The following is a 26,806-nucleotide window of genomic DNA, read 5'->3' as shown; positions in this document are numbered from 1 at the left end:
AGTTGGTGGTAGAGTGAGTCAAGAATTATCATACACACGACAGAAGATAGGGGAGGAAGCCATGTTCAATCCTCAGATCATGATTCAAACATCTCCTGAGGAAGGTGCTAATGTTCTAACAGTTGAAGCTCTGCAGCAGCACCTTAGCTCTGCATTTAATGCCAGCAGGGTGCAAGTTTATTTGTACAACAAGTAAGTGACACTGATTCAATCGCATCTCTTCATATTTTCTGAATTATGTAGAACAGTTTTCAAAATCAAATTAAATCTTTGTTATTTATGGGAATTTGAGCTTTTAATGTAGGCAAATATACCATACTGTTACTTTTCATACCTGTTAAGTCTGGTCCAGTCTTGTAGAGGTGCAGTCAGATCATCTGATTTTTTTCAATTTTATCTTGCTGATATACTTTTTAAACAAAGGATTTTTTTTGTCTCTTTTTTTTGTCGTCCACATTTAGACAGTGGACCTTAGACAACTTATGTTATAAATCCGGAGCACTTGTAACAGAAACTGGTTGGATGGATCAGGTGAGTTTGGATCCCCCTTAAACTAAACAGAACTTTTAAAAATCAAAATATTCCATTAGACAAAGTAATGTCTCATCTTTTAATTTTTGCTTTTTGATGCTTGCAATACTTGTTGAGCTAAATGCTTGCTTCTATATTTTCACCAGCTTATTGAAAAATTGTATCCCTGTGTAATAATCACACCCTTGGATTGTTTCTGGGAAGGTGCTAAGTTACAGTTGGGAACAGTCTACTTGCCGTAAGTAAATCTTTGTTGTCTTAGTTTTAGTTCCTTCAGTTGAAAATTATAGGCAGGATTTAACTAAATGGAAACAAAGACCCATAGCGAGCGCGTTTAGGCGCGTGTTTCCCGGCGCTTGCAACACCGAAAAACACAACACTATAAAATGCCACTCTGGATAAGATAGGGGGCCTCAGCGGGGAACTCGCAGCCGAAGCTGCACATAGCCACATTTTGTGCACTGAGGAGCTTCACTCGCTAGAACTCCTCAGTGTAGCGAGAGATCTCTGGAGCTGAAGCGATTCTTCAATGGCCATTGCTTTGGAGCCAGGAGGAATAGGAGTGCTCCCTAACTCTACTGTGTCTGATTGCTGTTCCCCATCTACCCTAACCCCTGCCCTCCAACCCCACTTCCTGGGACTTAACCTTCAGGCCGCTTGCAGCGAAGCAAGTGACCGATATTCATTTTTCAAATGGGTAAGCTGCCTGTGGAGTTGCGACAGGAGCCAGCAGCCTACCTACTTAATAGTAATGAGACTCTAGGCACAATTTCATGCCAGATGCAAACCACCTGGTTCTAGTCACTCATTTTGGCCACAGTCACACCTAAAACCAAGCACCGATATATTTTTACCCTCATTCGTTTTACCCAGTTCACACAGCAAACATTTGGTGCCATCAATCTCTGTTCTACTGCCCATTCACATCACTCAATTAAGACTTTTGCCTGCTGACATCAATTAAGAGGGAGCAGTGAAAGCATATTTTCTCACATGCGACTGCTTATCAGTCACTTGCATTTCATATTTCGACATGGAACATTATGTAGATTTATAAGATGATGAGCCTACCAGAATTGTGAGTTATTTGTTCTCTCCCTCTTGAGATTTTGGAGGTTTGTTGGAAGGGTGGGCAGGCACGGGGAATTGATAATGTAAAAATGGGATTGTAAATAAGGGTTTTGTGTTTTTTGGTTGGGAGAGTTGAAATAATGACTCAAGCCTGGTTAAGCAGATACAATGTGGTTTGAACCACAAAATAACCCAGCCAAAAGCCTCTCCAGTCTGTCAGCATCAGGAAGAAATTCAAAAGCGGGGGTATGTTGGTCGATTGCCAGGTTGTCAAAGAGCATAAAGAAGTAAGGTATCATTAGTGGTAATAAAGGTCAGGTACTATGATTGATTCAAATAGAAAAACAGTTATTATAATACAGGAGGACTGTAATCAGACATTATGTCACAATCTTTTGATGCTGCCAGATGCTAACTTCTTATCCGGTTAATGTGCAAAAGTGACATCACATATTTTCACAAGTGGAAAAGTCTCAGTAGGAGCAGGCTGTCAGCACTTTCATATTTAATACTAATTTATCTCACAATATCAATCAAAGTTACAGGCAGAATTTCGAAGAGCATATCTGTTAAAATATTTATATTTCTTTAGATTTAGCAGAAACAAATAACTATCCAGGGAAAGAGAAATGTTTAATTTTTTGGAGATGAAAGGCAACCAACATTTTCACTGTTCACTCCTTTTCAATTTGAAGAAGCGTAGTCAAGATGACAGTATTTTTTAAAATTCCACTTCAGTGTCTCAACATATAAATACATATTTTTAGCCCCACACTCAAAATTCTTTATTTTTGTGAGGATTTTTTGATCTTTCGACTTTATTCTTTTTGCCAGTTCAGCCTGATACCAGTGTATGGTCGGCTTCCAGCTCTCCAATGCTGTTGGTAGCCTCCAGGAGGTGCTAGAGATCACCTAAGTATGTCCTTCCCTCTAAATTTCTATTCTTTCTACTGGGAATCCTTTCAACATCCCACTTGATGCAAGTTTTATATGGAACTTCACCCAACTCCATGGCATTGTCTATTAGCATACAAACACTCAACTTCACTGAGCCTCTAAAACATTCATTTTGACACATTGTGAACTGCTGAATTTTTGCACAAAATTAAAATGTTAATTTTATTTTTCAAGAATGAAAATTTAGAGATTTTATGTGGAGAATATTTTGAGTAGCATTATAAATCTTTGTAAAGTTTATGGTTCACAAAACTCTTATTTGTTAAACTTCAATAAAATTGATTGGGGACACGAGGCTGAATTTCTTGCTGATGTATGGCAGAAGGTGGTGGGGAAGATTTTAAATTTCACTGTTAGGCGATGAGTTCAATATTGTGAATTGGGCACATCTCTATGGAAAGAAAATTTGAGCTAGGTGTACAATGGGCAGCTTTCTGCCTGGTATTGGAAGTTATGAGCGATCGCCATGAATTTAAAATCTGTGCGCCAATTTCCCAATGTGCTTTTGGTGTGGCGGCCCATTATGTGAGCGCCAAAGCTGAAAATTTACCCATGGTTTTTTTCACTTGCTTACAGCAGCAGTGTTGCCCTGGTTTTGACTTTTCTTCTCACGAGTTATAGAGCCACCCGTGGGGAACACTGCAGAGATAAGGTGGTTCACAGGGCAGCCTACAAAAATGGCCAACAAAAGTTGTATATTGTAACTTGCTTTTTTTTTAGAAAATATTTTATTAAAGCATTTGTAATTTTCACAATTTAACATATTGACATTTCTAAAACAACCGCGCGGGTCGACGCACAAAATACACCCTAAAATAACAACAAACCATAAACCACGTACCCCACTTCTCCCGCCCTGTCCCGAATTACCCGTATACTAAATTCCCTGTCCTTATTTAACATTACCATGCCTCCTATTTTCCTCCCCTCCCCCTTATTCCCTTTCCCCCCTTACTGCTGACGTTCAGTTTTTGTTAAAGAAATCGATGTACGGCTGCCAACTCCGGGCAAATCCTTGTATTGATCCTCTTAGAGCGAACTTGATATTCACCAGACTGAGAAACTCTACCATATCGCTGACCCACACTCCTGATTTCGGGGGCTCTGAGTCCCTTCATCTCAGCAAGATCCGTCTCCGGGCCACCAGGGAGGAGAAGGCCAGGATATCGGCCTCCCCCCCGCCCCCTTTGCCCCCGGATCTTCCGACACCCCAAATATTGCTAATTCTGGACTTGGAGTTACCCAACCTTCCGGGACTTCTGACATAACATCTGCAAATCCCTGCCAGAATTCCCTCCGTTTCGGACATGCCCAAAACATATGAACATGGTTGGCCGGGCTACCCCCATACCGTCCACCTCCTCGAAGAACCTACTCATCTGAGCTACCGTCATGTGGGCCCTGTGGACTACCTTGAACTGAATCAAGCTGAGTCTAGCACAGGATGAGGATGCATTTACCTTTTTCAAGGCTTTTTCTCACAGTTCAGTTTCCAGCTCCCCTCCTAGCTCCTCTTCCCACTTCCTCTTCACTTCTCTGATAGGGGCCCCTTCCCACTCTAACATTTCCCTGGTAACTTGCTTTTGTCACTACAAAGAGAAAGCAAAGATTTGCCTGCCACAGTGAACTTGCTACACTCTCTTAACATGGAAATCTTGCCCACAGAATGATATATAACTATCTGCGGTATAGCATGTGAATATTTGATGCCATATGGTATCCTAATGAATGAACTATCTGAATATTTCATTAGATAGAATTGGTAGTACAGAAAGCACCATTTGGTACAATAGGTCTATACCAGTGGGCTGGATTTTATTAACTGGAAGTAGGGTGTCCAAAAATGGTAAGGGAAGACAGAAGGTGGGGGGGAGGGGGAGGATGTGTCACCTTCCCATTGCCATGCTGTCTTGCCTGTGGCAGAGAAGGTGGTGGACAATCCTCCCATCAGTTAAGTCAATTAAGGGCCCCTTTCCATCACTGGTGTTTTACCTGTGCCAGTGGGCCTTCTGCCTCGTGGGGCAACTGCCAGGTGAACTCAGGTGGCCTCCCAGTGAGTTCAGTGGATGGAGGAGGAATCTCCTATTTGGGAACTTGGCCCAGAGAAGAGCTCCCTGGCAGAAATGGCTGCTTCCATGACTATGACTGCCCTTGCCCATGACTACGCTTGCTCTCATGTGCCCACCACTAGCTCCGTACATCAGTCTCACCAGGGCCTGCATGATTGGTCCTGAAGCCCCTCAACCTGGTGGGATGATACTGTACTCTGTGGCGTCCTCCTCTTCCAGGTGCAGTTCTAGCGGTGACCACAGCTCCCGGTGGTGCTGGTGGGTTGCTGAGCTCTCTTTCTCCCCCCGCACCTGTTTGGCTGATAGCTCCAAGGGGTAGGCAGCTATCAATAGGGGTGGCAATCCTGACAGCAATCAATTAGTTCATAATGTAACTAAGCTCATAATGCAACTCCTGTCTGTTGTAACAATTTTAAATGTTATTTTGTTTTTGAGTACTGTATCTATTTCTTGACAGGGGTAAACTGCCGTTGCAGTGGACAAATCTTGACCCCTTAGAATTCCTGGAGGAGTTGAAGAATCTAAAGTATGAGGTGGATGGTTGGGAGGAGATGCTGAACAAGGCTGGGGTTGGACATGGTTACATGGATCGTCCATGCCTGAACCCTGCAGATCCTGAATGCCCACATACTGCCCCGAATAAAAACTCAACAACAGTAAGTAATAAATGTAGATCTTTTACCTAAATTAGGATTCCTACCGTGGTAATTATTACTGACGGTTCATTGTGAAGCATAGAAAAAGTGATAATTATGGGCGCGATTCAACCGAAACATGTCCGGTTTCAGTCAGGGTTTTTATCGGTGCTTGCAGTGCCAAGGAAGACCCCGCTATCCAAAGACAGTTGGCTGTTTTTGTTTTTGGATTCGGCGAGTAACGTCCTATTGAGACCGCACTTGCGTAATTTCCTGCACCGCTGAGCTCAGCTCGACATTCCCTGGGTTCCCCCCCCCAGACTTCACCCAACTTGCCTCTTCCGAGGTCCTCGAACCTCCATATCTTATGGGCAAGGCAGCTTCGGGCCTGACCCCTAGAACAGGCATCCAGGCACCTTGGCACTGTCAGCCTGGCACCTTGTCAGTGCCCCCACCAGCCTGGCAGTGCCACCTGGGCACATGAGTAATGCCAGGGTGGCACTGCTAGGGTCACTGGATGGCAATGCTAAGGTGCCCAAGTGCCAACGGGAGCACCAGGGTATCACGCCCAATATCCAACCACCGGAGGTCTTCAATCGCCTATGAGACCTCCCCCCGCCCACCACGTGCTATTACGACTGATCCATTTTTGTGTGGACCAGTACTAAACGATGCCCTAACGAGTTCTTCCAGGCAAGGACGTGAATTCCAGGCTCCGGGAGAATCCGGCAAATGCATATTTAAATGAGCCAAATAGCTCATTTAAATATGCATACCTTGATCTTTTCCAGCGAATGCGAGTTTCGGATCGCGGCGTCTTGCGAGACGCCGTTAAATCCCGCGAGACTTTTTGAGCGTCACATATCTCGCAAGAGACCTTTCGTGAGATTCAACAGCCTCATCCCAACACCAGGCCGAGTGATGAGGCTGTTGAATCGTGTCCTATGGTAACTTGTCTATATCTAACTGTTAATTAAACATCTATTTGAATTGTAAATTGAAAAATGTGGAAAATAATGGACCCTCTTGTTACAGTTTGTAATTAAATGTACCCAGTTGTCTAATGATGCTTTATTATGTTTGCAGCCTCTTGATATTGCCCGAGTGTTAAATGGTGGTTGCCAGGGCCTGTCCAAAAAGTACATGCATTGGCAAGAGGAGCTCATTTTAGGGGGGACCGTAAAGAACAGCAGCGGAAGACTACACAGGTAAACAACCAAACTGGACTAGAACTGAAATCAATTTATACAACCCAAGTTATAGAGTTTAATTCACAGTATACAACAATCCGTAAACAATCCAAAAATAAGCAACATTGAAACCAGCAAAGGATCCTCTGGTCAAAGCCACACTATGGGCCTGATTTTGAGCTCCCACCGGGGTTGGTTGTGGAGATGGCAGACACTCCTGGGAATTTAATACCCTCCCTACACCATGTGTTCGTGTCTGATGTGGGGGGAGTCATATTTAATCGGGCATGAGGGTGCCAGGGTGAGACCCCACTACCTTCCCACCTCTGCCCCAATTAAGTACAAATCTGGAAGACTTGTTGATGGCATTCCAACACTGGCACCAATTGAAGCCCTTAAATGGGCAGTAAATGCCCACTTAAGGGCTTCGCGCTGGTACAGACCGAGGGTACAAAATGCAAATCCTCCCCAGGAGCATTGGGGGTGAGGAGGGGGAGGGGGGTGGGTGGAAGGGGAAATCGTTCACTTATTCAAAGGCACTCTATGCCTGATTGAGTGACCTGGTATTGGTACGGTGAGGAGGACATTGGGAGAAACCACTGCCCTTTCTTACCCTCCTTCTCACAGTCCCCTCCCCCTGATGGACTTCTGTTCCCAGGGTCCTTGATCTAAGGGAAGGCCTGTTGCTGACATAAAGAAACTTGAACCGTTGCTGTTTATCTGCAACATAAGGTGGCAAGACAGAGTCCCAACACTGATGTTCTTGCAAAGGGCTGTATATCTGGCATCAAGAGCATATTCATCAGAACTCAGCTTTGTTGGGTTGGTTATGTGATTCACATGAAGAATTCCCGCATGCCAAAGGGCAGTACCCTATAGCCAACTAAGCATGGGAAATCACACCACAGGATGTCCCAAGCTTCGATATAAAGATATTCTGAAAACCAATCTCAAAGCTTGCAAACTGGATCCCAACAGATGGGAGAAAAACCAACTTTGGTGAGACTCAAATAGAGAGGTCTCTGGTGTTATGCAATTTCAACACTTGTGGAAAACAGAGTCTAGTATTTTCAGGACATGTGAACACAGCACAAATCCAATATTTGAAGACTGACTTCATTTGTTGTATTTGTAATTAGTTATCTAAATCGAGACTTTGTCTAACGTTACACATGAAACAACTTCAACCTAGGCTGTAAACTTTTTTTTTTGATGAACTCACATCTGTCAAATTGACGGGAGAGTCCATTACGGATGTGTATAAATAGCTATATTTAAATGTATTTTTAAGCAAATATATAATCTAGACTAACATTTTTATTTATAATATTTTAGTGTGGATCAGTCTTTTGGTCTGGCACAGACCACACAGTGTGTTACATAAAGCCACTGAGCTATCATTTGGGAGACATTTTATTAAACTGAAAAAATCCATTATTTCTATTCATAGCCTTCCTTAGAGAGACAGGTTGGTGTTTTTTTTTGCAGTGATGGGAGAAAGATACTTTCCATTTTTGCCCTGCTTGAATTCAATCTTTTTTTTCATCTGAGTACCATGATAAGCCTACCCTTGATAACAACCATGAAGTTCACAGTTCTGGCTTCCTGCCGTGAGGACATTGCCTCTTTAGATCATGAGGGAAGTAAGCAGAGGAAAAAAAAATTCTCATCCCAACCTGGTTTCAAGTGGTGTTTATCTTTACTCTGTACAATACAGAACTTAATGAACTAATCAATAAAATAGGCCTCCCTCAAAGCAAAACTACTCATGTTTTCTATCCTACTATGAATTGGCATATTGCATGTTTATTCACGAGTTCAAAGTAGCATTCCAGCTTAATAAAAGTCAAGTTTTTAAGAGTGTGAAAGAAGTAGCTGAGAAATCGTGAGCATTTCATTTATGACTTTGTAAACTGAGTTCTCTTCCTGATGTTGTTTATTTTTTCCCATCCCCCATTTCGCTGTGCCTCTGTTCAGTGCCCAGGCTTTCCAGACCATGTTTCAGTTAATGACCCCCAAGCAGATGTATGAGCACTTCAAGGATTATTACGACGTTTCGGATATCAACTGGAATCCGGACAAAGCTGCAGCCATTCTAGAGGCCTGGCAAAGGAAATATGTTGAGGTAAAATGGAAAATAAAAAGTAAATTAAAAGTACTTTTATTTAGATGGTGAGGCCAATATGTTGCACCAGGATATGCAGTAAATATATTTTAAAACCCAAAGAAAAAGTTAATTACCACAATATTCACTCTACAACATTGTAGCCATCCATCTGTTTGTGGGATCTTGGTGCATGCAGAATGATGGCTGTATTTGCCTTACATAACAACAGTTACTGTACTTCAGGGTAGTATATTGCGCATGAAGTGCTTTGAAAGATTTTACAGAGACATGCAAGTTTTTCAGATATTTTACAAGACCATCGATAATTTAAATTTATTCCAGATAGGTAAAGTCCCATTAACAAACATTGCAAGTTTTGTGTATTTTGACTTGAGCTGGAAGTGCTATAAGTTGCATTTCAATGTTTAGAAAACTTTGCATATAAGGCCATGTGTAATGGGAAGGATGTGTCTGTTGAATGGTCTATTTAGCCTCCAGATGTGGCTTCCTGCAGTGAAGCCTGCTTCTGTCTCTTTTTGCTTGCACAGTCTACAAAAAAAGTCTTGAGCTATGCAGTGCCTGATTTCAGATAAACCTGTTGGGATTCAGAATCATTGGTATTGCTTTTTTTTTCAATTACCTGTGGAGATTGTATTTTTAATACAAACAAAAGTTGTGTTAATATTTCAACCAAACTTACAATAACATTTGTTTTCAACTGCATTTACAAACATAATGCAGAAACAACAAAGCCTACACTGAAGTGAGCAACTGTCGCCCACTGTGATTGTTACTCTGTTTATTAAAAAAGGTGTCTGGAAAACATTAGCTAGGCACAGAATCTGCTCACAGCTGCAGTCCCATTGGTAGGGTCATGTGACATCATCTGGCATTTGTTTCCCGGGCAGTGACCTTTTTAAAGCAGCCTGTGACCCTGTGTGCTGGCCAGCCAATGAAGCATGAATGAGAAGGCCAGAATATATATATTTTTGTTTGAATGAAGACTAATCTGATGAATTGCCCAAGTGGTGACTTTTACTGTCAGTGGGTGGGGGGGGGGGGGGGGGGGGGGCGCGGTTTGCAGGAAACAAAGATCGTTTTACATATAAGCAGAATAGGAGGTTCATTAAATATCTGTAAATCAGAAATGCGGTTCAAGAAGCATGAAATACTTTATCTTATTTCCTAATGTTGCTCATACCTAAGATAAAATTCAAAACTACTACAAAGATTATATGGAGACTCTGAATCTCTGCACCAAATTGGTTAATTATTCCTTTGTTGCAACAGTTTTAAGGAAGCTATAGCATTTTGGTACAATTTTTACTAAAAATGTTTATTGGCAATCAATTGAATGCTCCTTTTAAAGTTGTTTTTGTATAATATTTTCGGTAGGTTGTCCATCAAAGTGTTGCACAGAATTCAACCCAAAAGGTTCTTTCATTCTCTACTACTACCCTCGAGGACATCCTCAAGTCATTTTCTAGTGTCAGTGTTATACGTGTGGCTGGTGGCTATCTTTTAATGGTAAGTCATTCTGTAAAGCAGAGATTGCAGCTATTGAAATAATATCACTTGTACTTTTAACAATGAAAAATAATGTTCAGGATGGGAAAAAAATAAACATCATCAGGAAGAGAACTCCGTTTACAATGTGGGACTGGGGAAACAGTACTACCCACATAGTGATGTAGAGAGTAACATGATGGTAGACTGTGCAGTCGAGTCTGGAAGGAGACGGTACCAATGCCAAGCTGTACCTTTGAATATGTATGTAGTTATGGGTTAATAATAAATGATTTGTGTTCAACCATACAAGTCTCCAGACCTCTTACTGAGACACCAAACATTGTGACAGTGAAGGATTGGCTCTGAAATCCCCGAGATGCTGGAGAAGGAACCCAGAATATCAAAGCATTAAGAAGTAAAGTCTGATAGGAGTGAAGAGCACCTAAATTGAAGATACAGTTGGAGATCGCCTAAAAAGAAATTGAAAACGAGAGTTGGAGATTACCTAAAAAAAGAAAAGCTACATTGCAGACACGCAGGCTGAAGGACTCGCATCAGACACGTGGAGGTCCATTGCCATGTCTGATGGAACATAGTCAAGGAAGGGACCTAGCTAGATCACAGAAGACTGAGCAAAATTCAAAAAAGGAGAAAAGGCTGGAAAACAGCAGAATCCACTGTGCAGATTAAAAGCCAGACCTGATCGAACACAGAGGTAGAGTCATGGTGCCTGCCCAGATCACAAAAGGCTGAGCAAAATTCAAAAAAGAAGAAAAAAAGGCTGAAAGTCAGATGAATAATCCACTGCGCAACTGGAAAGAACTTGAGTGAACCTTTTTTAAACAGGCAGCTATCAGCATCAACATTTGGATTCCAGAGCACCCCTTAAGAAAGCTGCAGCAACAATGCCATAACTGAATGAAATAAAATTGTTTTTAAAATGGCAGGCAGAGCTTCAATTGCCTTCCATTTGATTCCCAGACATAAAATACCAAGTAGCTGGGCCAAGCATGCTGTTTTGAAAGTTTCCTGCAGAGAGCATGGGCAGGATTCTACCATCCCGCGGCAGAGTATCCACGTCGTCGCGTTTTACGAGGGCGTGAACGGCGCTGCAGCGGTTCGCGCCGCTCCAGTTGCAGATCCCAGCACGAACTGTGCGCCGCGGGATCCGCTCAGTTGCGCTGGCGCCAACGAGGATATGCGCAGTGGCACCGGCGCCAATGCGCGCATGCGCAGTGGCCTCCTTCAACGCGCCGGCCCCGACGCACCATGGTGCAGGACGACAGGGGCCGGCGCGTAGGAAAGGAGGCCCCCAGCCACAGAGGCCGCCCAACTCAAAGAAGTTGCTGCCCTGTAAGACTCTTTGAAGAATCAATATGTAACTCTAGAAAAACATGAATTAAAAAAGATGTTGAATATTACTTCAGAAAAAGTTGCATTTGGACTATCCGTAGTGAAAAAACAATGCAGTTAAAAGAACGTCTGATTGTTCTTCAAGTTCAAATGCAAAAGTAATACAAAGCCCTTGCAGCAGGATAAAAGAAATGAAGACTGTCTTGAACAGCAGAATTGAAGGACAGCAAAACAAAGTAAAGGCAACTCTGTTGAATTACGAGAAAACACAAAACTAGGCAATTGAGCTTTGCATGAAAGGGAAAACCCATTGAAGGACCTTCGGACGCTCCAAGGATCCCTCAGATCAAAGTTTGTTTTTCTGGAAAATTACAAAGAGTAGCAAAATGAATTTATCGGCACTTTGAATGAACTGAAGAACCAAATGGCAGAGAAGACTGAGAAATGTTCCATATTCCAGGAGGAAGCCAAGAGGTACAAGAAAGAGAATGAAGAGCGGAAGACCAGCTGAATGGAAAAGAGGAGGCAGTGAAAAGAAAAGCCATAAAACCTTCCAAGCTACAAGCAGATAATGAAGCCATGAGCAGCACAGTTACAGAACTGAAACAAGTTAAAGACTTCGCCGGAGATAAACCGGGCCAACAGTGAAACCGAAATGAAGGACATGGACAAAGCTCTGTTGCAGATGGAGAATGAAAGACAAAAATCAAATCAGAAAATGTAAATTCAACTCTGAAGCTCAATGAGTTACAAGGGAAAAGCACAGGATATCACAAACATACTGAGGACCATTGAATTGTTGAAAAATTAAATGGTTGAAATGAAAATCAAGAACCTAGAATGCCAAGAAAAAGTTCAATTGTTTTAAGAGAAAGTAGAAGTTCTCACAAAGGAGCGGGAAGAGTCTCAGAAACAGTTAGCAGAATTAAAGAATGTGAACTTGAAGGATAGCACAGAGGAATGAGGCCCTGCCAAGGGGAAAACTGTAGAACCAACATTCACCTAAGGACAATGAGTTTGCCAATTTAAAAAAAAAAAATAGTTCTGGATGAACTTTTAAGTATCAAAATACCATAAAAATGATTGGAACAGGATAAGAATTACTGATGAATCTGAATAATTGGTTGAATGCAAAATTAACTACCAAAAAGGTTGAAATGTTGGAATGTCATCTTGAAAAGAGCAAGGAAATTTATGAACTTCAGTCCAATCTGAAGAACCTGAAAGTTGTGATGCAAAGCATGGAAGAGCAAATCCAAACATTTAAAAGCAGATATCTCTGAAACGAAGACAACTGAACTCACCAGAGTAGTTGCTGAACTGAATGAAAAGGTTCATAAGCTTGAAAAGTGATTGAAAAATGGGCAGCATGGTGGCACAGTGGTTAGCATTGCTGCTTACGACGCTGAGGGCCTGGGTTCAAATCCCGGCCCTGGGTCACTGTCCGTGTCGAGTTTGCATGTTCTCCCCGTGTCTGCGTAGGTTTCACTCCCACAACCCAAAAGATGTGCAAGGTAGGTGGATTGGCCACGCTAAATTGCCCCTTAATTGGAAAAAATAATTGGGTACTCTAAATTTAAATTTAAAAAATGATTGAAAAATAAGAGAGCAAACAAATATTTGTCTGAGGTTATGATTCATTGTTTTATTTCATTTTGACCTACAGTTAAGTCATTATTTATTTGGAAAACATCATGAAAAATTGTATTTTAATGCTCGTCTTCTCCCTTGTTCTGCTTGCAGCTTGCCTATGCTTGTTTAACTATGCTCCGGTGGGACTCCGCCAAGTCCCAGGGTGCTGTGGGGCTGGCAGGTGTCTTGTTGGTTGCACTGTCAGTGGCGGCAGGATTGGGCCTGTGTTCTTTGATTGGAATTTCCTTTAATGCTGCAACAACTCAGGTATAAGTCAATTACTTTGTAGCAAAATGAAATATGTTATCTTTTCAGTCATGTACCTATTTAAGTAATGCTATGTGTTATAGTATCAGAAGAGTGATATATCCCCAGGTGTGTCCCACAGATTATTATTGTTGTGTTTTAAGATTAAATCATAAATAATATTGTAATGGCTTCTCCTTCGAGCTGTATAAATAATCATTTTGTAAAGTGGAGGGGTTAGATGGCTTTTTCTTTCCCTCTCTCAATAAAGTCAACGACCAGAATCAGAATGGTCTTTTTTGAATACCTATTGCTAGCAGCCAGTGCATTCGTTTTGTTGCCTGATTGATTAGGAGACACTCTGTTGAGATTTTGATTTTCTAAAGTTTAGCAGAAAAGAACGAGTGAAATACGTTTTAAAAGCTGCCCCGAAAATGTCACCAATACTAAGAGATGGCAGACATGGTTCAAAAATGTCAGTAGAACACATTTATTGCAATGTTTGACTCAACAGTAGGATTACTTGAACAGCTCATTGGAGACATTTAAAATGCAATCACTTAAATAATATTTTTTCAGGGAAAGGAATTACATGGGATGCTTTCAGAGGTTAGTACTTATTGATCATAGTACTTGCTGTTTGAGTAATGTTATCCTGAACAGAATTTTGTCATCTTAATTTATGTGCCAGAGTTACAATCCAAAACTGACAAAATTCGAAACAAATAAATTTGCATTGTCAAAATCATCTGGTTGTCAAAAGTATAAAGTAGCATCTTTGCTGTCTTCTCTCGCCTTAGACATTTTGAATGCTAAACTGAGGGCGGCACGGTAGCACAGTGGTTAGTACTGTTGCTTCACAGGGCCCCAGGTTCGATTCCTGGCTCAGGTCACTGTCTCTAGGGAGTCTGCACGTCTGTGTGAGTTTTCTACGGGTGCACCGGTTTCCTCCCACAGTCCAAAGATGTGCAGGTTAGGTGGATTGGCCACGTTAATTTGCCCTTTAGTGTCCAAAAAGGTTAGGTGGGGTAATGAGGATAGGGTGAAGATGTAGGCTGAAGTCGGGTGTTTAATCCAAGGGCCGGTGTAGAGTCGATGGGCCGAATGTCCTCCTTCTGCACTGTAAATTCTAAGTTCCTCTAGTCAAGCACAAGCCTCCTGCCCACTCCCCACCCCCCACTCCTACTCCCAGGATGGATGCCCCTTGGCACCCTGGCGGCTATCGTTGAGAATGTACTACCACCTTGCCAACCTTAGGACTGCAAGCCGCCAGGTCCACGCTCCTCAATACCTGCACCAATTCACGCCAGTACGGCTCTCAGCTGGGGGAGGGGGGCAGAGCGTCCCACCTGGCTGGTTAATTGTGCGTCCTGCTAGCCAATGACATGTAAAATTGCTCTAATGAGCTATTTGCATTGTCCTGCCAGGTCGGGGCAAGTCTCAGCCGTCGGGAAACCTGCTGTGGCCGACAGGGTGGGCACGGAGGCTCATGTCTGCCGCCTGGTCTGCGAATCCCGACTTTGCCCTGCCACAGAATCCTCCACCTGTTCAAGATTCCCAAACTTAGAGGTGGGGAGTGGAGAATGCAGGCCCGAGACAGCAATATCCATGAGCCAGTTAACTACAGCTTCTTTTGACCTTTTAGCAGTACTTTGATTACCTCTGGAGTAGACCTCGGTGATTATCATAAGCTGCTAGTACTGGGTGATCTTGAACTACTATCACCAAGGAAATGCATTTTGTTTCATCAGTAAAATATACGTCTCAATCTCGGACTGCATTGGACATTTTGATGTAATTGTGTATTGCTCATTGAACTATACAACACTGGTAGTTCAGTCGCTGACTCAAAACGTAATCCTCATGCAAATTAGTTCCAAATTTGAAATCTAAATGCATTTAATTTCCCAATCTTCGGGTGGAATCTTACCATGTTTTTCAAGTGTCGGTTCCGTTTAGAAAACCGGGGAGAAAATCGGTGCTGACGGGATCATTCACCAGATATTCAACCAAAAGAGTCCACATGACAAAGTGTCATCTGGACTCAACGCTAGCTCTTTTCTCTCCCTACAGATGCTGCCAGACCAGATTCCAGCATCCACAGTAATTTGCTTTTCACCAGATATTCAGCTTCTTTAATTTTTTTTCTCCACGTGATTCCCGCCGAGCTCATGGTGGCTAGCCTCTGATTCACTCATCCCAGTAAAACTTTATCTCTGTAATCAGTGGGGATCTCATTTAACTTGGGGGTGGCCAGCCCATCTAACAGCCCTCTCCGGGTGAGCAAAACATCCCCAGCCCTGCACACTGAGGAGGACAGCAAATCCGTGCTGCCCGAAAGCCGGCCAAGACCCTCGAGGTCCAGGTCCACGTGGGGACGCCCACCAAGGCCATGTCGGCCAACAGGGCGTGGAAGTCAGCAGCCACCTCAACTTCGGCTGTGGATCCTGAGGATACACCTAGATGTAGCAGGACAATGAGGACGACTAAGAAACGAAAGGCACCTAGTGGGTACAGATGAACCTAGCTAGACACCAGTAGAGAAAAGTCACCTTTGTAATAACTAACTAGCATTAAAAATTGCTGATCACCCATGCTGTCAATTCATAACGCCATGCTCTGCAACCCCCCCCCATCCCCATGCAAACCCATTGCTTTGTACAGTGTGAGAATGGCAGCACAATATCTCTGTGTGCAGGACTCCGTCTCCCGCTCCACACCAACGCTCAGGCCTCTCGTGTGCCGGCACAAATCCCAGGACCCCTGACCTTGGAGGAGGCAGTAGCATCTGTGTGTTATTCCGCCTCTATGGGTCCCTAGATCACCCCACACAAGTGCAGGTCACATTCAGCTCTCTTGTCAGGCAGGAGTCAGACCTTTTGCGGAGGTTAAGAGGAGCATCGCTCTGCCTTCACTGCAAGTCATCATCATTTTCCTGCCTTCTGTCCGGACTACCAGTGTCCGAGTCAGTCACTTTATTGCCCTGCCCATGAATGGAGTGACCATGTCAATGGCCTCCTGCTGGCCCCACAGTAGTTGGAAGAATTGAGAACCCATGTTGGGAATAATCTTCACATCCTAGTTTTGGTCAATTCCAAACCGAGAGTTAAATGAGGATATCCCTAGCCCTGCACCCCATGTGGGCCCTGGCCATCGCCTGAGGCCCTTCTTCCTCCTCCATGGGTTGCCCGTCGCCGCCCTCCTTGACATTTTCTTTATCCGAGGAGATGTGGCGCTCCTCCATCTCCTCCTGCTGCAGCTGCTCTCCCCGCTGCAGTGCCAGGTTGTGCACACCGCAACAGGCCACTATGATTTGGGATACCCTGTGGGGCTGTGTTGGAGGGCTCCTTCCAACTGATCCAGACACCCGAACCGTATATTGAGCAGTCCAATCATCTGCTCGACCAGGGTTGATGCATGAACCCTGCATCTAACGAGTCTAGCGGGTGTTTGTGGCCTCCATTCTGGCGTCATTAGCTACCTCCTAAGTGAATACCCTTTGTCCCTGCGGAGCCATCCCACCAGCCACTATTCTCCCTCAAACACGGCTGGGATCTGCGAGTGCCTCAAGATGTAAATATCATGGACGCTTCCTGGGAAACTTGCTTGGGAGCTACACTTCCAACTATTTTGATGAGCACAAAAAACAAGTAAACAAAATCAAATAGACGTGAGGGACAAGTCCCTTAAAGGAAAACTGCTGGCTTCCAGATTTTTATTGAAATCAAATTTCACCATCTGCCAAAGTGGGATTTGAACGCATGCCCTCCGAGCATTACCCTGGGCCTCTGGACGTCAGTACCACAATACCACTGCCTCCCCCTTAAACATGAATGATGCACTGTACCTCACTCTGCAATTAACAGCATTTGGAAAGCTGTCTGTCCAGTTTTGAACCTGGGGACTTTTAACGTGTGAGGTGTACACTCCAAAAACACTGTTAAAGTTAATAGGTTAAGTTTTTGATTTAAAGTCATGCATTAACCCCACTGAGATTGGAACTCATGATCCCGTGTGTGCTGGAGGGTGCTTTTATCAACTAAACTACTTCAGGGTTAAAAATTAGCCAATCAGTGCACACTCCAGAATTGCAAGGCTGACTAAATTGGCACAATTGATTCATTGAGGAAGGGTTGGGCAACTGGCTTCCCCTTGTGGCAGGTGAGGCGCACATGATGCATGCAATGACTGAAATTAGTATGTCAGATTCATCCTTAGGGCACTCTCATTCCCCCAGCTCTCAAGTATGCGGATTAAACAAGCCTTTCAACTTTGAACAGCCAACCATCCATACGCTACTCCTTGACAGACTGGCCTCGGTGGTCTTGAGCTTCCATACAGCTCTTGCCCTCTGGCTTCAGTGCAGCCTGAGTGTGCGAGTTCATTCTCACTGCAGTCATCCTTGTCCCTGTGTGAGGGTCTTCAAGCCTCATGAAGCTGGGAAACACCCCTTGTCAGAGTCCCCCACTCTACCCATGCAGCCTGGCATTTCATGGGACCCCACCCATGGACCTCCCCCTGTGCAAACCTTGTGGATTCACCTGCTCCCATCCACTTTCTAACTGCCACTCTGGAAGGGCAATCCCTCATCGGTGATATCGCCGCATGCCCAGCGAGGAGGACATGAGAAGCGCTGCCTGCATACCAGCCACCAGACCACTTTAAAATCGAGAAGCTTTCAGCCATTAACAGCCAAAAAGGCCTGCAAGCATTCCCCCCCCCCCCCCCCCCCCCCCCCGCCCCCCCGCCCCCCCCCCCCCGAGATGCCCCAGCCCTGAGTTGAACTTGTCTGAGTCCCCCACCTCCTCTCCACCGCCCCCTCTGTGTTTCTGTTTTCGGTATCCTGGAGGGTAATGGCGACCTAGGCGCTCACCTCCAATATCGACTTCGGAGGTGAGGGGGCCAGGTTCTCGCTTTCATCCAGCTGTTGTAAATCGTACTTACGTAATGTCATACCGGCAACCCGATGAATAGAGGGAGAGTCCCAGCCGGAGAGCTTGCTACTTATGTTATAGTACATTTAAAAGAGTTCCCGGCCTTCCGTGGCGGGATTCTCCTTACACCACCTGCGAGGGGCCTGGACAATTGGAAAATGCGATCTCGCCGGCAAGAATCGAGTTTCCCAATTGTCACCGTATTTTCCGACCACATCGCCATTATCACTGATAGCTAACGCTGGCTCAAAATTTCACACTATAACTTTGTAAGCCAAGAAATGTATAAATGCTACATTGAGAACTAAAACAGGACTAAGTGCAAATGAAATAAACGGCCTTCATCTTTTATGCAAATTATAAGTTTAAAGTCACTACTACTACAGCAACAAGTTTCATTTATATAGCACATATAGCGTAGAGAAATGTCTCTAAGTATTTATTCTTAATACTTAAATATTAAGGAACCCCAGTGGATCTCCGGACCAAAGGCCAGAGAATGGGGTGGAACCTGAGAATCTGAGATTCCATCCCATATTTCAGGTATGAGAGGCTATGGGAAAATGTTCAGTCCACGTCCACTCCCATCTCCCTTTTCATTAGGGTGTGAGCGGGAGAATTCCTGAACAGCTAAGAGCTGTTGTGCGGTTTTGAGGCTGTTTGCAAAGACACCAAATCTTTACCAATCCATGGTACTCAAATCATTATTCAAGGGATCCTTTAGAGGTGGACAGTTTCAATTTTGGGTATCAGCACAAATACAGCTTACTCTGCTATGCTTCTGCCAGTGATGCAGGACAATTGGAATTTTGATCCCTGAGGACTTTGTTGGATTTTGCACCAAGTATTGCAAGCACATCATGGAATTAAATGCAGATTAAAAATATTTTGTGACAGTTGGTTACTCAGCTCACTGATATAGCACCAGTGATTATTAGTTACTTCATCAGAACCTCTTTAATAGAACAATTTTAATTCCACAACTAAGATACTTGTTAAATTTAGATTGTACTGATGTACCTTTTTCTGCAGGTTTTGCCCTTTCTTGCTCTTGGTGTGGGAGTGGACGATGTTTTCCTTTTGGCACATGCATTCAGTGAAACAGGACATAATAAAAAGATTCCATTTGAGGTAAGAATAAGAACTTAATTTCAGGGAAGCTGGCAAATTAACTTTCTTGGAGTCTGTTCCTTTTTTGGATTAGTGTTCCTTTGTGTAGCATATTTGATGATATTTCAGAGCAAGTGTCATTTTTATAACTATTTTTATTTGCAGCTGGAGATGGGGGGAGTACTTTGAATCGGAAGTATCCGCCTAGATTTTAATTGGCTTTTAACAAAGCTCATGTCTATGCGTGTAACCTAGGTGTGGGCTTCTGGAGTTCAATGACAAAGTAGCAATATAAAAGAAACCTATATTTGCTTGACTTTCTTCCCAGCACCAACCAATCCCCCCTCCTCACACACCCCCAACTCCCGCACGTAATATACACTGACTCTTCAGTTCCCAGTGTCTTTGTTAGCAAGTTTAAAGCATTTTGACTATCTCATTCTGCTGGAGCTTTTATGTGCTTTAAATCAAAAAGTAAACAGTTCCCTTTGATAGAAAAACATTATCCCTCTGGTTTTGAATGACAGGCTAGCTCAATGTGTGGTCCAGCATTATATTGCTTCATCCCTTTTTGTAAAAAAAAAGGAGTGTCATTCTGTGTTGGAAGCCCTGCAGATGTACCATCAGCTGAAATATGAGGTCAATGCAGGAATAGTTGTATCAAAAACAGGGACTGTTTAGCTTTGATGAAAAAATGCCCACTATTCTTCTCCAGCACAATCGGGTTATCGCGCATTTTATGAGAAGAAGATTTAATATGATCAGGACATTTTTTTAAAGTCAATGGTTTCTCATGTGGAGGCTACTGTTCTGCATGCATAGAGTTTCTAACTTACTATGAATGAAAAGCTTATTATGTTCCTTCAAAAGCAACAATTTGTTATTTGATATCTTATGGGAATAGCCATCATAAATCTTGTTTTGATATTCTTCCACCTATTATGCTCCTCCACAGGACCGAACAGGAGAATGTCTAAAGAGAACTGGAGCAAGTGTGGCCCTTACCTCCATCAGCAATGTGACTGCCTTCTTCATGGCTGCTTTAATACCTATCCCTGCTCTAAGAGCATTTTCCTTACAAGTAAGTGAATCAATACCATTCAGTCCACTTTTTGGAAAATCATGTACGTCCCTGTCATGCTATTGAATGAGCTATACGCTAAATTGTTAGATAATAAAGTGCACTCCCCGAAATTCTGTAAATAAATGCATTGTGATTTAATAAAATAACATTCATGCAATTCAATGAGTCTTACTGTTTTATCAATAATGTTATTGTGGTAAGATGAGAACCACTAGTTATCTTTTAATGGATGATTGAAGAAATATAGCTGACATACACACCATTGTCCATAAGTTGTTGCGATAGAGAAACTCGGAGGTGCCTTTACTCAGCAGCGTGCAGTTTGAGAAAAATATTCTGGTGCATTTCTACAATTATCATGAAACTGTGGTAAATCCTTTGCAGTTTGAAAGTGGTCAGTATTTATAATGGTGTCTTGCTTGCCAGAACTATAAACACTGGAAGTGAAATTCCTTGTGAAATCATTTAATACTTTGCGGCTGTATGTATAGAATGCTGCAGTCACTTTTATTGCTACATAGGTAGGTTAAAATTAGTTCCATTCTTAAAATTAAAATCTAATGTATTTTTTACAGTCACTGAAGTGAAATTCCTGTTCCACAAATCTGCAAAAGAATTATTATTCTAAAGTAATCCAACTGTTAAGTAAAACATCCAGGATCAAGTCCAGTCAAGGAGTTCAATTAATTGGCCTTGATCCTAACTAAAAAAATCCACATTCTAAATATGATAACCAGTAAATTATTTTTTTGTTTTGAATAGCATTTTTCCAAAAGCATCAAAAGGTAAGTACCGCACGCTAGCTGATATTCATAAACTCAAAGCAGATCATATTCCTTTGCAATATTGCTGACTGGAGACATAATTTCTTCAGCTTAACATGGAGACAATTTATGAGGTCAACCAACCTCTGCAGTGCAGATAAACTGTACTATTTCAAAAGAGTAATTTTACTTTTCGTAACCTGTGTCTCCACTCATTTTTCATGCTGCTTGACCTGTAACCTCCCCAGCGGAAGGGAAGGGTTGTAATTTTTCTTGATACCTGAGATAATTTCAGCAGCTATACACTACCATAAAGACAGTGCCTTGAAGCTAGGAGTGACAATGTGCTTACAATAATTGTTATTTCTAAATGTAGAGAACAAAAAAGTGTTTGGACGACTGTATACTTTCGAAACACCCACTTGATAATACAGAAGCAAATTTTCACTCTTCCAACTCCCATAGGTTTGAGTTTGCAAAGCACCTGTTCAAATCAGTTTGATTGGCTCACAAAGCAGAAGTTTAGCATTGAATGCAACTTTAAATAGAGAGCTATCCTCATTTTTCAGTTTTGTTTGACTTTTTTTCAATGACTTTCAAAAAAAATCCAGTTGATTTATGTTTCAAAGAGGGAGTTGACTTTGACCTTTTCCTTAAAACAGTGTGAGATAATTATCAAAGTATCCACGTCTTTTGAGGCCCAGTATCTGTAAAGCAATGCAGCCGCTGAGGGAGAATGAATGGTTTCCTGATTAGTCCTTGCAAATGCAGTCTGCTTTCAGTCTTGCATGTCAACGGTTTCTTCTTTCCTTTTTTCCTGTTATTTTGCTTGGAATGTTTGGCATAGTTTTCTCCTCCTGAATTGTTGGTTGAGTAACAGATCTAAATTTGATCAGCTTTTGGTGTCACAGTTGACAAATATGTTAAGGTAATCAGATCTAAGTTGGTAATTTTGTGAAACTTGCACAGACCTGCAAAGAAGATTAGGTTAAGTACTTTTAAATACAACTATGCGTATTTATTTATGTAGTATGAATAGGTTTCATTGCAAAACATTACGGCATATTGAAGAGGAAAAAAATAAATTCTTGGCACCATTGTAGTAGATTGAATAAATGTGGTGAATGGCCTACACAGCCCCCCTTCCCCAATTATTTAACCTTTGTAGACCCCTGCCTTGCACTCTGAAGAAAAGCTGTTGCAGCAGTTTAGAACTGGGTATTGAAATGATCAACAAAGGGAGGATCTAGCAGAGTTGCAAGCAGGCAAAAGTAAGGTGGGAACTGTGGATGACAGGCCTCATCATCTGCTCATCACCTCTGGCTATGCATTACACTCATTCTCTCTGGGTGGCCTAGCAGGAATGGCGGATACAGCATGTGCCTTGGACTGGGCCCCTACCAACCAGTCATGCTGGCTTCTCTTTGTGTACCTCATGCACAGGCTTTCATTCTTTTTAACCTTAGCATGAAGTAACCAGTTTCACCATGAACTATTGATTGTGCATGTTTGAATTGTTTTGATTTATTTGATTTGTTAAAAAAAGGTTATTTTCTTGGAACCACTCCTAAATCAATCTACTTTAGTGCTTAAATCTTAATTCTGCTCCGTTCCAGAGTCGGTATGTTCATTCAGAAAACATTTTTGAAAGATTTTACTTTTTTAATATTATCACTGTAAAATATAATTATTTTAAAATTCAAAAAGTAACTCTAAAATTCAAGAATCATGCTAGAGAAACAGTTCATTATAATTAAAACTTTGAAATGTACTTCTGCCTTTTTAAACACCAATTTTATACTTAAGCCACAAAAACGCAGGACTTTAAAAACACTGAGATGTATTTTGGGCAATCTGTACAACAAGCAATGAAAAGTTTACTTTCACAGAATTCTAGAGACCAGTGCTAGCCTTTCATTGCTGTCCTTATTGTTTAGTTATGGTGCAATGCACATTACTACATGGAATGTTGATCCCAGCCCTTGTTCTTTTTGATAAATGTCATATAAGTTACAAATGGCTTGGGGTACATTGATCTCGGTGAAGCACACTATAATGTGTGAGCAACGCATGGCAAAACAAAGCTGATATTTCATCCTTCTGAAAAACAAAATAGGAGAATAGAGTTTTCTATTAAGACCATTGTGTTTTACTTATTTACAAAATAGTATTAAATATGAAAAAGTTCAAACTCTCTTTTTGAAAAGGGCTGTTATTTAACATTTGTTATTCATTAATTTATGTTAAGTGGTTGTGGGAATTACCTTCCTCCCCCAAGGTAAAACCATTGTTCCATGAATTATGGAAGGCAAATGTTAAAAAAATTGATGCTCTAATTACTTAACACAAATGTGTGTCCAAATACTTCCAGCAATGTGTCCACAAAGCCTACTTTGTCTCTCTCTTTTCTCAAATGGGCTATCTTTTATTTTCATTTCCAGGCTGCTGTTGTTGTGGTATTTAACTTCGCCATGGTTCTGCTCATCTTCCCTGCTATTCTCAGCATGGACCTCTACCGCAGGGAAGATAGGAGACTCGACATCCTCTGCTGTTTTACTAGGTATGGGCCAACTGAAAAGCTGACTTTTGTACATCTCCTAAAGGTTCTGTGGTATGAGAATAATAGACCTCACAGCTCTGTGGCACTGCTTTTCTTGAGAAGTGGGATAAGAATGAGTTTTATGGCTCTTTTTGACTGGATAATTTACTAGAAGCAGAATTGTTTGAAGAGCAATAAACTCACTTGGCCCCTGGAAAAGTAACAGATAAGTCAGAAAGTTGGTCTGCAGAAGCGAATTACAGATTTCCCCATGAATTTTAGTAGAACTGATTAGTTCCGTTCATATTTAAATGCTTAAAGTTATCATAAGATTTTTTTTTTAAAAAACACTTGTTTAATAATATTGATGCGAAAAGTTTATAGGATTTCTTGTTGACACTGGAAAAAAAAATCAATAATACTATCAGAAATTTAGAGTAATTTGTAAGGGGCAGGATTCTCCGGCCATGCCTGCCCAGCCACCAGAAATTCCCATCCGAGGTCAATGGACCTTTATATGGTTCGCATCCCACCCGTGGCGATCTTGCGGCGGGCGGGTTGGAAGAATACAGCCCCAGATTTTAGTACACAGTTGGTTTGTGTTACAACAGATAGGCATACATGGTGTATTTTGTGTATGGTGGACAGATACAGAGAAATGGGTGGTAAGTCCTCCGGTATTAGGTTATAGATGGTGCAGGGTCTAGCTTTGAAGAATGGTATTAGTTTTTAGGTATAAGCACTGGTACAACTTCCTGTTACAATAATGCTGAAGGGATGATAGATCGCTGCATGCTTCTCACATTGTTCTTGGGCAATAGAGGGAATGTTGCTGGTCTGCAGGTCAGAAAAGAGGCCACATTTTGGAGAATCTTTCTTCGTATTGTGCATTACATTTTCCAACTGGGTTATTTTCATTGCCATCTCAGCCCACAGTGACACTTTGGTGAGTTCATACATAGAAATATACATAGAACATAGAAGCAGGAGGAGGCCATTTGGCCCTTCAAGCCTGCTCTGCCATTCATTATGACCATGGCTGATCACGAAGTTCAATACCCTGATCCCGCCTTTCCCCATCATATCCCTTTAGCCCCAAGAGCTATATCTAATCCCTTCTTAAAATTATACAATGTTTTTGCCTCAACTATTTTTGTGGAAGTGGATTCCACAGATTCATCACTCTCTGGCTGAAGAAATTTCTCCTCACCTTAGTCCTTAAAGGATTACCCATTATCCTCAAACTATGACCCCTAGTTCTGGACACCCCTGCCAATGGAAACATTCCTTCTGAATCTACCCTGTCTAATCCTGTTAGAATTTTGTAAGTTTCTATGAGATCCCCTCTCGCTCTTCCAAACTCTAATGAATATAATCCTAACCGACTTGGTCTCTCCTCGTATGACAGTCAGGCCATTCCAGGAATCAGCCTGGTAAACCTTCGCTGCACTCCCCTCATAGCAAGAACATCCTCAGATAAGGACACCAACACTGCCCACATTACTCCATGTGTGGCCTCATCAATGCCCTATACAATTGTAGTAAAACTTCCCTATTCCTATACTCAAATACTCTCGCAATGAAGGCCATTTGCCTTCTACTGCCTGCTGTACCTGCGTGCTTACTTTCAGTGACTGATGCACAAGGACACCAAGGTCTCGCTAAGTGTCTACCTCTCTCAATTTACACCCATTCAAATAATAATCTGCCTTCCTATTTTTGCTACCAGTGGATAACCTCACATTTGTCCGCATTATATTGCATCTGCCATGCATATGTCTACTCACTCAGCTGTCCAAATCCCGCTGAAGCATCTCTGCATCCTCCTTACAGCTCACCCTCCCACCCAACTTTGTACCATCTGCAAATTTCGAGATACTACATTTCGTTCCCTCATCTAAATCACTAATATATAATGCAAACATGTCCAATTGATTCGGATAAAACACAAGGGGGAGGATTTTCCGCATACCCCACGGCATGTTTCTCAACAGCGAGAGATAGCCGACTGTTCACCAGCGGCAGGATCTTTTGATCCCACCACTGTCAGTCCATTGAATCCATCCTCCCACCCCAGCCGGGAAACCCACTTGAGGGTTCGCCGTCGGCAGGACCAGACTATTCCGCTGGTGAGAATGGCCAGAAAATCTCTCTTTCCCCCCCCCCCCCCATCCCCACCTGTCCCAACAAAGATGTTTTGGTACATATGAGAAAGTTTAGACTGCAGTGATATGAGCCTGATTTGTTTGCGCATTTGGTGATATCTTTGATTCCATACAGAAAGAAAGAATTGCAACAATGAGCAGCTCAGAGGATTAAATGAATGTCAACTTTGCACTGCATCACGCAACTGTTTCTTCTCTTTCTTTCAGTCCTTGTGCCAACCGGGTGATTCAGATTGAGTCACAAGCATATAGAGATACCAATGACAACCATCCTTGTCAACCACCGCCACCTTACATCAATCAAAATTTTACCCAGGAGACTCAAATTACCATGCAGTCGACCGTCCAGTTGCGCACAGAGTACAATCCTCATACCCAAGCATACTATACAACTGCTGAGCCTCGCTCTGAGATATCTGTTCAACCAGTCACCCCAACCACACAGGATTCACTTAGCTCTCAGAGCCCAGAGACTGCTAGCTCAACACGGGATCTTCTCTCCCAGTTTACAGACCCCAACAGAAACTGTGTAGATCCACCCTGCACTAAATGGACTCTCTCTTATTTTGCCGAGAAGCATTATGCACCACTGTTGCTAAAGCCAACAACGAAGGTGAGTGTTAGAGTTAAACTGCTTTACCTTGTTTACTGTTAGCTTAAATAAAGCAATGTTATGATAAGGTATTTGCATTCAACTTTCTGGGTAGATATGGAAGTAATTTTAAAGTTTGCCACCTTGACTGTGACTTGGTGAAGTGTATCGTCCAACCTCTCATTCAACCAAAATTAGGCAGGCTCTGCAACTGCTTTGGTGGAATAATGACAAAATTTGCAGACAATACAAAAATAGGACCAGGTTTAATTGTCAACAAAACTGTAAAGAACTTCAGGAAGAGATAGACAAATTAAG

At 42.4% G+C, this 26,806-nt stretch overlaps 1 protein-coding gene across 5 annotated transcripts in view; it reads left to right on the top strand.

Moving 5' to 3' along the window:
- Positions 1–26,806, top strand: part of ptch1 (patched 1) — a 97,421-nt gene that overhangs the window by 37,104 nt on the left and 33,511 nt on the right. For all 5 annotated transcript variants that reach the window (XM_072516733.1, XM_072516730.1, XM_072516731.1 and 2 more), the window contains 12 exons: positions 3–192; positions 462–531; positions 678–769; positions 5,086–5,284; positions 6,350–6,471; positions 8,431–8,578; positions 9,956–10,087; positions 13,166–13,321; positions 19,267–19,365; positions 20,300–20,425; positions 23,634–23,752; positions 26,104–26,509. In XM_072516733.1, coding sequence (XP_072372834.1) covers positions 3–192; positions 462–531; positions 678–769; positions 5,086–5,284; positions 6,350–6,471; positions 8,431–8,578; positions 9,956–10,087; positions 13,166–13,321; positions 19,267–19,365; positions 20,300–20,425; positions 23,634–23,752; positions 26,104–26,509 — 1,859 coding nt within the window. The remainder of the gene's footprint in view (positions 1–2; positions 193–461; positions 532–677; positions 770–5,085; positions 5,285–6,349; positions 6,472–8,430; positions 8,579–9,955; positions 10,088–13,165; positions 13,322–19,266; positions 19,366–20,299; positions 20,426–23,633; positions 23,753–26,103; positions 26,510–26,806) is intronic.

This window comes from Scyliorhinus torazame, chromosome 9 (genome assembly GCF_047496885.1).
Source record: "Scyliorhinus torazame isolate Kashiwa2021f chromosome 9, sScyTor2.1, whole genome shotgun sequence".
In the NCBI taxonomy this organism is placed as follows: Eukaryota; Metazoa; Chordata; class Chondrichthyes; order Carcharhiniformes; family Scyliorhinidae; genus Scyliorhinus; species Scyliorhinus torazame.
The sequence above is the reverse complement of the archived record's forward strand: the minus strand, read 5'-3'. Positions and strand labels throughout refer to the sequence as shown.